General features: G+C 33.7%; 1 protein-coding gene across 1 annotated transcript; it reads left to right on the top strand.

The window, feature by feature from the left end:
* Positions 1–975: 975 nt before the first annotated feature.
* On the top strand, positions 976–4,671 carry LOC111001266 (proline-rich protein 4-like). The gene is made up of 3 exons (XM_022271086.2): positions 976–1,041; positions 2,116–2,361; positions 4,034–4,671. The coding sequence occupies exons 1-3, from the start codon at positions 1,030–1,032 to the stop codon at positions 4,214–4,216; spliced, it is 441 nt and encodes a 146-aa protein (XP_022126778.2). The 5' UTR covers positions 976–1,029; the 3' UTR covers positions 4,217–4,671.
* Positions 4,672–12,648: the final 7,977 nt, after the last annotated feature.

The following is a 12,648-nucleotide window of genomic DNA, read 5'->3' as shown; positions in this document are numbered from 1 at the left end:
GCAGACAATAATTAATACAATTAGCATCCGTTCACGAGTACCACACATGGACAGCCATCGGTCCCTTGCCATATTGTAGGTAGACAACCTGACGACATCGGGGGTTATATTGTAATAATTATTTAGTTTATTTTTTCGGCCAAACAGAAACACTAACTTGTCATAGAGCTGGATCAATCATTTCCGGTTTAACCGCACTTCCGCATCCGCGTAATAGATGCCTTTTCCTTTACTTCTTAATACATTAAAAATAAATTTGTAAACCCAAATTATTAGATTTGTATTATTTCAATGATTTTTTAACTAATTAAAATAAAAATAACATTGTTATAAAATAGTTAACTTAAGTCTAAATTGTCTTCAAGAATTGGTTCTTAATATAATAATGTCTACACGGTGAATTAACCGACTACAAAAAACGAGGTCATCAGTTTGACCTACATGGAATTGCATAAAACATTATTATTATTGCATATTTATCTATGCATACTATTGACAGGTATCCCTGTGTGTTTGAGTATAAAAGTAAAGCAGTCACCTGCCGTTAGTACGCATAGATCTTTTAATCTTGAACTATATAGGTAAACAAGTAAGTTTTATTTGAACCCTTGGAAAATTAATTATAACTTTAAAACTTCAAGAAAACAGTTTCTTTACCGTGTTCAGTTAACAAACCATACAATCTTCTGAAGTCTAATAGAGCTGAGATTTGAAAGTACAGTCTATTAAAATCACACACAACCAAAAAAAAACAAGTCCTTATTATTGTGGCTGTACCATACATACAATATATATACCACAATAATTAATGCAACATACACTGCGTACCAACTACGCTAGTGATATACCAGTAATATAGAAAACAAGTAATGTGTGGCAAAATTCAGTGAGTATCGTTAAGTTCTGCCGCGGTAGCCGATAGTGAGAGTACCCTATCACTAGAAAGGAATACATTTCACCAAGTATAAATGTTCGCGGGGAGAGTAAACAGCATCAGTCATTACTGTGAATTCAACCAAGTGCATCAACATGATCGCTTACGTAAGTCGAGCAATTTTTTATCTGTGTTATGTCACTTCCGAATTCCGACATACTTACGACATAATTGGAACACTTTTAGTCATAAAGAACCATTAAGGTCTTATTTAATATTATGCAGTTTTAAATTGTGTAATTATAAATAACAGTATCATTTTATATAAAACCTTTTCTGTTTCACATAAACAAAAAAGGTTTAATGACATCATAAAATGACACGTGTCAAAATTAAAAAGTCAAAACACGGCCTATTCCGTCATAACGAATTCTAATTTGGAATTCATGACTAATGAGGTGGAATATATTATAAAAATATAATGTTGCCAATAAAAATTCATCGACTGATTTACATTTTTAATTATCGTTTTAAATGTGCTCTATGATATTAACGTAACAAAGATTTTTATGCATATTAGTTCTGTCAAGTTTTTAGTCAAAGAGCAACTACTCTTTAGGAATAAACCATAGAGATCCCAATGTTCGCGATTTTTAAAATACTACAGATTTCACTGATAATTTTTATCCTTATGTAATATACTTTTTTTTTTTAATTATTACAAAAAACAGAATCGCTTAGGATGCATAAGGCTGCCTACATTCCAACGCGATAAAAGAGTACCCAGAATTTTGCAATTTTATATAATTTAAACTAAAATTAAGATACTGTAATGTGAGTGAAAGGATTCCTCTTAATCATCACTTCCGTACTAAGTAATCGTGATGTAATCTCAGGCATTTCCTCTTATGTATCTTAATGCTTCTTGATGTCGGAAAGTTTGAAATATTTGTTCGGGATGTGTGTTTTATGAATGTCCGAAGCTTATCATGATAACTTCCTTGTTAAGACTGTTTACTTTTCGAGACATCTCTGCATTGTTACGTAAAGGAAACACGAGTCCTTTGTCCAAATGGAGCCACATTTAGGCCGCTTCCTGCACCGTTTACGCCAAAAGATTTTCGAAAAAAGAACGCCAGGTGTAATAAACGATATAGAATCTATCATAAGTATCTAGTCACTCTCCTGGTGTACCCCTATGGTTAATAAATCACCGTGATATCAATACCGATTTATTACAGAAAATAACAGCCGTTTTGCTACTGGCGTCAGTCGCTGCAGCTCGACCTTCGGAAGGCTGGGAACCGGAAGGCCACTCGCACACAGAACACACGAAACCTTACCACGTAACTGTTGTCAAGAAGATAGGGGTACCAATCCCTCACCCAGTGGCAGTATCAGTTCCCCAGTATGTGAAGATACCGATTCCGCAACCCTATCCCGTTCATGTGACTGTTGAACAACCGATACATGTACCAGTTTACAAGGTTAGTTAACATAAAAGAAGAGAGACACATCACGAGGAAGTCATTAATCACTATCATTACTACATAGTATAAAACAAAGTCGCTTCCTCTGTCCCTATGTCACTTTGTATGCTTAAATCTTTGAAACTACGCAACGGGTTTTGATGCGGTTTTTTTAATAGATAGAGTGATTCAAGAGGAAGGTTTATATGTATAATAACATCCATTAAAATGTGGAGAAGTACTGTTATTTTTGGGGTTTCTAATGTGATGTCGTAAATAATTATATTTTTTCCGCTTACATTGCAAACGCAGGCTGAACCCCAAAATAATGTACTAAGTATTGTACACATTGAAAAGGTCTACAGAAAAGTCCGTGATGGTATATGTCTTTATGGTATATGTCTTTATGGTATATGTCGCGTATATTATCGGAGCTTTCCAGCGACGGAAATAACAATACATAATAAAAACCTGCTTTTCATCAGCATTGCACCCGTGCGAAGCTGGGGCGGGTCACTAGTCCATTATAAAATCACTAAACACATGACTAAACTATGCTATATATATGCCATCTGGTCACCCGCAAAAAAGATCAATAAATATCATATCAAAATCCTAAGACACTTCTTTCTTGGAGACTCAATTTGAAGGTCCAAAGGTCTATAGGACTACGTATTATCATTTACAAACCTACTGACTCTACGTTTTGTGATGACAGTGAAAATCTTTCTCATTATTTGAAAGTGAAACTTATCCACATTTCAACACGATATCCGATTATATCACTCCATTGTTCATTTTTTGTCGGTACCAGCGCCAATTATTGTGACAATGCATTGTTGGCATTGCGTACAATATCAAAATCGCAAACCTATTTACACTTAACTTTTCCATTTCGTTTTACACTATTATCAAGTTATTACCTCCTCAAACCACTCAAATTTATTCAAGTCTTTGTGGATTTGATTAAAGAAGGGGTACCCTTTTGATTTGATTTGATTTGAGTGTCTGGTACGGGGAAATTGCAGCATCCATTTGTTCCGAGTATTATTATATTGTGATAGTTACAATTTTGTCCTAAATATTAAATTAGTATTAGCTTAGTACATTAAATCATAAAATTAAAACGGGCAGATGTAGTCTATAACAATTACCCACGTAGGGGCAGTCTTGACGCTATAACTGCCAGCATACTTCTTGGTCTGTCCCGAATGCGATTACTAGATGTTGAGATGAAGAGAATAGTCTGCACAGCCGAACATTGTAGCTAGCTGAGGGCTCAAAGTTTTCGAATCCGCTCAGTTTTAATTTTAACTTGTATTTAGTTGACTGCAATAGTTCGATCCTGAAATCACCATTGTTTAACACATTTAGTGCTCTTTTCTGGGATCCTAATGGAGAATGCCGCCTAATCGAATCCGAGCGAGCATCCTGTTCATTTTAAATCATTGCGATCCCTAGCTCTCGGATCCGAGTATTTTGAACCCGACGTGCTATATACCACTCGGATGTTGTTTTTAAATAACATTCAAACATACACCTTCACTAAAAAATTCAATAATAAAAACACCTATTATTAATCAAAATCCGCCTTTAAAAGTTTTTGTTTCCGGACATTACTCCATCCATTGTTTAAGCATTCAAAGTGTTAATCGAGTCACTTTAAATAAAGCGTGAAAATATTTTTCAGGTTGTCCCTCAGATAGTGGAAAAGCCAGTTCCATACACCGTGGAGAAACCAGTCCCCTATGAAGTGGAGAAACCCTACCCCGTGGAAGTGGAGAAGAAGGTTGAGGTACCCATCCCAAAACCTTACCCAGTCCACGTGCCTGTTTACAAACACATCTACCATCATAAGGGAGGAAAACATTAACTCTTCTGTAAACAGCCGTCATTAGAGTCGTCAATTAGAACATAATCAAAAATTAATTATTATATATCTGATTTATATGCTCCGTTTCAAACAATGGTTATATGAGATTAGACTAGATCAGTAAAAGTCTTAGTGAACGACTCTAAATTTTGTTGGAAATCTTATAAAGAAAATTATATCCAGTACAGGAATTTCCAAAGCTTTTCTATTGTTTAAGGAAATCATGTTTTCCAATTTCTTTAAAAATCTTAGATTACGGAGTCCAAAGCAGTATTAGGAGGTTTAAGCCGGTTAGTACCGGATAAAGCGGTTTTTACCGGATTTGTAAGTAACGCGGAATCTCGCCTGTATACAAATGTGATATTTATTTTGTGTGTCGATCTGTTTGTTGTTGTTTTTTTATTGTTGATTATTGTGTAATTGAGTTGTTATATTAAACGTTTGTCATAAATTTATATTTTTTATTTATTTAACAGCCTTTTAGAAGGAATTATATGAGTTTATTTTACTTTTATCTAGGAGAATTAATGCATTTATTCGCTAATAGATACTATTAGTATGGTTTCCATAAAAATAACTTTCTGGCAGCCGTCAAAACAGAACCACCCGAAACAATTATTAATATTCCCCAATACAAACGCAAACTCCATTTTAATTAAAGCGAAGTTAAACAGAACGCGATAGGTGGAGAAGATTGGGAGCTAAAAGCTTAAAATAGAGAGAGTCTATCTCTCACGGTGTATGGCCAGTTGGAGGAGGTCTATACTTTGTAAGGTCATTGAAAAAAAATTTAATACAATTTTAAGTGTATGTATGTTAGTAAATAACAGTGTTGCCCTAGTGTCTTCAGCGTACGACCTCAACCCAGGGTTGTAGGTTCAATTCCCGGCTATGCACCAATGGACTTTCTGTATATGCGCGCATTTTAACATTCGCTCGAACGTTGAATCATCGTGAGGAAACTGGCTTGCCTTCGACTCAAAACGTTTTTGGCGTTATCAGCTAATAGCCTGTTAGATTGACAAATGATGATAAAACAGATACAGAAATCTGATGAATAATAAAAGTTGTAGTACCACTGAGTTTTTTATTAACATGGATAAATGATTTAAGGAATTAATGAGGCTTAATTATTATAGTCAAACAGAGTAAAGGAAACCGGTTAAATTCATGTTAGACCTAAAAGTACACCTATCTCCACACTTTCTCTTGCGGTTAACGACTTCGTATCTTGTGACCTAGCTTGCTTCGATGCGCTTGCGCAACTGCTATTAATTTCCTGCATTTGTTTCATTATTAGAGAGCATGTCATATTTTAGATATTTAAAGTGGAGTGATGTGTACTAAATGTGTCTTTCACCGCATTTTTATTTTCTAGAAGAGCGCGAGCTATCGTAAGCTATAAGCTTATCGCTTTTAAATTCGTTTTGTACGGAGGTTTTTTTTTACAGAACAGGGGCGAAGAGTCTCACCTGATGTCGCGTGATACCGCCGAGAGAGCTGGCGAATCCGCTGCCGGCCTTTCAAGCCTCCTCTTTTCCTCTTTTCTTGAAGGTCCCCATGTCGAATTTGGTCGGAAATACTTCAATGGGCAGCTGGTTCCACATAGAGGTGGCAGGGCAGAAACTGCCTTAAAAAACTCTCAGTAGTGAAAAATATAGAGTTAGACATTTGTCTAACTTGGATTGTTTATTAAGTTATATTAAGGTATAAGTGCTACTTAGTATGTAAGTTCATTGTTTTGTTTAGATTAGACCTTTGTTAAGTAACAACATATAGAAAAGAGTGTGCATCACGAACACAGGTTAAAGAACTTAAAAGGGATACATACTAAAATGTATATTTAAGACCAGGAACTTAATAAAGGAAATTTTTGTTTTTTGTTTGTTTGTTAGACATATGCATATTTTACAGTTTAACTAATTATAAAAATTATCTAAAATTCGTCTTCAACATAATGTAGCGATCTAATAAAAATACTCAGATAATTCGGCCAACCACACAGTACGTATCAAACTTTTATTTTATTTAGCGGCAACACCGTATATTGTTATGGCAATACCACCTGTCAACCCCCCGCAGAGACGGGGACGCTTTGTGCCTCGGATTAATGTTCCACTTTACCAAAGTTCACGCGAGGTTATTTTTTTAATGATAATGAATCATGCAAAGGGTTACAGAATATCTAGGCTTAATTAGCTTCGAGATATATTTCCTTATAAATATACAATATCTATAAAATTAAGAATATGCACAATTATCCAAAAACAAAATATAGTTAACATTTATTACCTATTTATACAAAAAAGAAATTATATATAAAAAAATAGTAACAAACACTGATCATTATAATATCATTATAAATAAAGAATATCAAAGCCATTAGCAGAGTTTTTTTATATTATATTTTAGTATTAAATATATCTATTTGCTGGAAATATGTGTTGTGTTTAATCTGAATGTTTATGATACAAGACTGATGTATGCTATAGATTATAGTTACGTTAATAGTTTGTTTAAGATCGAGGATTTTTCAATAGATGGGTTTGCCTTGTTTTGTATGAAGAAAGGGTGTGGAATAGTAACAGCGAAAATAAGTCAGGGCAGTCAATTAAACCTTGGCAAAAAGAAAACGTTATATTTGTTACAATAAATATAATATGTATAATAAATAAAATAAATATCAGGAACAATTTAAGTTTACTCGCTACCACACTAATAATGTAATTAATTAATCCAGAACCGTACTGTGTTCTATTTTATTTATGGGGTCTATGATCTATGTAATGATCAAAGAAGCGACACTTCAAAGAGATTTAAACCAAAATGTAAGATTACATCATACAGCATACAAGATGAATCCCAAGATTAAATAACTTAAAACCACAAATAACTGGAAAATGAAGATACATAAGCAAACCACAGACAATCAACTAAACATATTTCAGATGAAATAAACATATTAAATTAGGAAAGCGCGAAATCTGGATAATTTCGCGCGCAAAAACAAACATGGCTGCCGTTAAATGTATTGAAATATCGAAATAACTTGTGTTATTACATCATTTAAATTATAATGCCCTACATTACTTGATTATTATTACAGGATTAAGTATGACCTAAACTTCTCAAAGTCTTCTAAATATAAGCTTACGGCTTTGTATTTAAATTGCAACGTAGATATATAATAAGAGTAATCTTTAGATTAGTTTATTAGTTATGACTACAATAGCATTCCAAATTATTCAAAGAAGCTAGCCTGTATATACCATGAAATCCAACACGGCTGTGGGTGCCTGCTCTACCACGATGTATGCAACGAACTGTTAGCTAATAAAGTATTTATTCGCCTTCCTAGAGGTTATAGAACACTGATGTGCAATTCTTTCAAGGGGAAGATGATTAATTTTTTAAAGGTAATGTGTTTTAAGATTAGATTAGATAGATTTTAAGTTTGACACAGAATTTATATACCTAACTTAACTTGCCTATTATTTTTTGTATTATATGTGACATTATAAAATAAGATGACATTTGCATGCCTATCTATATGTGGTGGATATGCGGATTTTTGTAACTTATGTAGTTACATAAATTGTATCACTATTCTAGCAAATAAATGATTTGATTTAATTTAGAATAAAGAAATTATGTGTAAGTCTAGAAACCATACCGTAACTTTGAAAAGATATTGAACGAAATATACACTAATTACGCCCAAAAGCGACTTTTGATACGAATATTTTACAAGCCGCGGAAATCCGATTTGGAAATAGTATAATACCTATATATACTCTTTGGACAATTTTGAAATTAGAATTACATGAAACTCGAATGTCACCGGCATATTAAAAAAAACATTGCATGTCAATCGCGATTGAAATTCGCGGCTAATTACAAAGTGGGCGTCGTAATTTGTGCACGAGTCGAACCCGTGACAGATGGGGGCACGACCGTACCAAATTAGATCGATACTTATTGACCATTGGATACATTTTATAATTAAGGGCCGGGTTCTATATCAAAAAACCTATCATATTTTCTCTTTCTACAGTTAAGAAATCGTAATTAGTGATTTGAATAAAGAATTCATGAATCAATTGTTATTAAAATCGTTAGAATCGTCGTAGAATTTAAAAGTATGTCTCCTAGAATAAATTATGCTTTTGGAGTGTTTCACCATCCCATGAAGTCAAATCCAGACTTTAGGTATAACTAATACCCGACGAGTAAAGGACGACAGCGCCCAAAGGTGATGCTAGAAGCTACACGCTGAAATATTTAATCCCAAGATTTGTTAATGAACGAAGTCATTATACAAAGAATGAATTAAAACATGCAACTACTGTATTTACAAAGCGACTTCTGTGGCTCAATGTACTGTGTGTACAATATATTTAATGTTTCTTTTTTTTAGATCCATAATTGAAAATTATGATTTAGCCTAACTTAACTTAAGACTTACTTATAATTTAAGTCTAACCCAATTTACTAATACGGATACTAACCATACCAATTTAACCAATTTAGGCTTAATTAATTAAATTTAATCACAGTTAGTTAATTTTATTAAATACGTTGTTTGTTTGTTCCCTTTTATAAATCTTTTTTTTATATAATGTATCATGTATTCCATCTGTGGCTATATTCTCAGTGTATTTGTTTGCTATTATATATAATTTATGTTAGCTGTAGGAGTACAAAATAAATAAATAATACTTAACATAAAGTGTCCAAATCTAATAAATGGAAGACTCTGTTTGTGTACTATTTTTTTCACTTACGTTTAGCATTTAACTAATGTGCACTAACCCTAATTCACTAGTTCAAATTTTTTCAGCCTTCTCACTGGGTGGTGTTAAGTAATAGACTCGACAGTCACGTGATATGAAATAAAGAATATAAAAATCACTACACCACATAGTCATTAAGAGGCTGACTTAGAGTTTTTTTTTCTACTAATTATTAGTGGGCCTACCTCCCCGGCGACTTACGCCCCGGGGCCGAGGAAGCTAAGCTAAACGGAAGCTTAAGTGTCGTTCTGTTTATTTGTAAAAATCAAAAATATCATTGAGCGTTGGCGTTGGGCGGTGGGTCAGTTTTGCTATTTGATACAATTACTTTGCCCCTCAAAAAACTTATGACTTAGAGGTTAGGTTAGGACCGTATTATTCGAATTGGATAAGCCTCTGCTGTTACCGCATCCCGCTTAAGGTTTTTGGTGGCGCCTTGGGGTTTTAGTGGGTATGCACAATGGCGAGTCCCACATAACCATTCTGCACCAAGCAGTCGCGCCGCGGAAGGGTATGCGCAATGCATTTCCCTAAGTAAAAAAAAATTAAAAAAGGACCGTATTATTGCTAAGCCTTTAATGCGGACACCCAGTATAATATATAAACATTTGTTTTAGTTATATAATCTAGCTTAATCTTATACAGCAGATATGCGGGGTTTCTATCAATCAAAAAATCAATCGGCGGGGGCGGTATCACTTTACGCCAAGTAAGCCCGCCTGCCATTTTGTTCCCTCTTCTATAAAAAAAATATGCTTATTCAGTTTAGAGTCGTCTAAAGGCATGCTTATGAATGTCAAGATTGTTTTCAAAATTCTCGAAACAGCAAGACTACGCCAAATGTGGTTTGAACCCTGAAAAAGTTTTTTACAAACTCAGGCAAATCCAATGTTCAGGTACAGAAGTTCAATTTACATTGGTAGAGACTTTTGGGCCGTGGGGGGCCTGTGGCACAGGTGCTAATTAAGGATTTAAGTTGCGCCTGGAAGATAGTACCGGTGACTCGAGAGCCGGTGCTTTCCTCGCTCAACGAATAAGTATCGCAATACAGCGAGGAAAAGCTGCCATCGTTTTTTGTTTAAATTTTCTAAATGTCCGTTATGAACATTGTAAATACTGTTTGATTGTTTTAATATACATAATATATATATTTACATTTGGTCAACAACCATTTGATAACCGCATATATATCTTAAAAACTATTTTAACATTGGTACGAACTAGTACTTCGGACCTGATCGACACAGATTAAAAAACGAATTCCTTTTTTGTTATCTATGCTTCAAAACAAACAGCGGTTGACATTCCAACCTCCTTCGAATATTTCCAGGCATTCGATAACAGATCTCGCTTCTAATCGAACGTACCGATCGAACTTCTAGAACAAATTTAAATTTCCGTATAAAATTAATTATAAACCCTATTATATTGTGATACGAGTTAAAATTACGAAATGACCAGTAAATATTATTGGTTCTAATCGAATGTAGCGATCGAACGTATACAAAACAATTTTAAATTTTCATCTCGTGACACATTTTAAAGCTATTTTGAACCTTATACCATTTTGTTAAAGTTTAATTATCTCATTTAAGTGAATCAATCTTTGTAAACAAAAGACACTCGGCATTCCACTGTCGAATCGAGATGACTCAATTTGAACGCATTTATAACTCAAAATAATTATTTTTACATTATGTTTTAGCTGTGAGGTAATTGACACGTGATTTGTTGAATAAAATCTGAGAATAAATTATCTGCAAAGCTATAAATAATAAAATTAACTAGCTATCAATCATAATAATAATATATAATTTAAACAATTAACAAGTATGTAATAACATTAGTCTTCAGACAAAACAGTTCATTGCTGTTTGCAATACAGTAGTACCGGTAAATATGGATTATGAGAAAACTAATTTGGGAATAATACTGCAGGCCAGCACTTCAGTCGGTCAGTTCAGAGAAAGAAGCGCGGGCTAGAAGTCAGTGGATACTGTTGAAGGCAAGCATACCTACTCCAAGATACCTGAAACTCATAAATGCGCTAATCATCACCATGTCGAAGGTTCTAAATTAAAGAATTTTTAGGTTATTAAATACAAGAGATTATACCAAATGTGTTTAATATACTGATATCTGTACACGCATAGGTCTCTGATGAAGCTTCAAATCAGTAGAATGCTTACTTTCTTTTTACCAAGGAAATTTTCTTATTCAGATAGAATTAAAAAAAAATAGAATATTTACCTACTCTTAACTCTCGCCAAATAATGAAACAATATTATTTGGTTAATTCTGATTTATAAGACCTTTCTATAGTTACCCATTTAAGTATTTCCGAACCAATTGGGGTCCAAAAAAAGGAGCGTATAAATTCTTAAAAGGCCGACAACGCACTTGCGAGCCTTCTGACAATGTAAGTGTCCATGGGCGATATCAATTAACTACAGATGAGCCTTTTGCCCGTTCTTGGTTAACTCGGAGGACCCCGTTATAACTTATATTATTATTAACAGTACGTCTACCTCTACCGCATACTAAAAATTAAAAAAAACGACATTTGTTAGACTGCACTCTCAAAAAAATTCGTAAAACAAACTCAAAAACTCGAATTAATATGCGTAAACCTTCTAAAATTTGTCTCGAATCAATCAACAAAGTCATTATTATTCTGTTGACATCCCCATAAACTTGTGCTATTTTAAACGCGCGCATCACTGGCATTAGTCAAACTGTCAAACCCGGAACTGTCAATGTCAATCCGGCTTCTTTTCTAAGACTATTTATTAAGCCTTTCCGTGCATAATTTGTGGTATATTTGATTCACCATTTTCGTCTTATGACTAATATTTAGCCTTCTAGTCTTTTAACAATCATTTCTTTAAGAATTAGAACAATCACACAATAGAACAATTTTTCGTGCAATTTATCAGTTGGATCCAGGCTTCGCACTCGAAGACATATTTTTTATATATAGTTTTTTCACACCTTATATTATTGCATTTATTAGGCATCCCTATTTTTTTTGAACATGTAGCTTTCTAATGCTGAAAGAATTTTTGATCGGAATCGGTCCAGTAGTTTTTTTTTGAAATTACAAAAACAATTGTTTACGCTTATACTGATTAAAAATACAAATTAACGGTCTTATTTAGTTCATTTATTTAGTTGAAGCAGGTAAAATAATACCAATAAATAATAAAAATATTTATAGTTTAGAAAAACAAGAGGGTTCAATATCCGTTTCAAGTTCGATGCTTTGCACCAATGGACTTTCAGTCTGTGCGCATTTAACATTCGCTCAAACGAAGGAAAACATCGTGATTAAACCGGCTTGCCCTATCCAAAAATTATTATAAAACAGATAGGATCTGAGGCCCAGACCTAAAATGTTAATTTCGTCTCTGGTTTATTAGACATTTAATAAGTTTAATAAGTTTTAGTTTTTTTTAAGCAAGTAGAACTTAAATCGAATATATCCGCTGGCATCGAACCCAACACTCCATGTGTATTAAAGCGATGGCAACAGAAACTGGATTTCAATAAATCTATTTCAGTTCCCGTCTCCAAACCAGATGCCCCACTGTCGATGCATCACTGAAGTTAAAAAATAGAAATCTCTCAGACAACAATAGC

This window comes from Pieris rapae, chromosome 11, assembly GCF_905147795.1.
Source record: "Pieris rapae chromosome 11, ilPieRapa1.1, whole genome shotgun sequence".
Taxonomy (NCBI): Eukaryota; Metazoa; Arthropoda; class Insecta; order Lepidoptera; family Pieridae; genus Pieris; species Pieris rapae.
Note: the sequence above shows the minus strand (reverse complement) of the source record. Positions and strands in the feature narration are given on the sequence as shown.

Bases quoted from the DNA above. Each gene is read 5' to 3' on its own strand.
- LOC111001266 (XM_022271086.2), top strand. The intron at 2,362-4,033 runs GTTAGTTAACAT...AATATTTTTCAG, and splicing joins TACATGTACCAGTTTACAAG to GTTGTCCCTCAGATAGTGGA.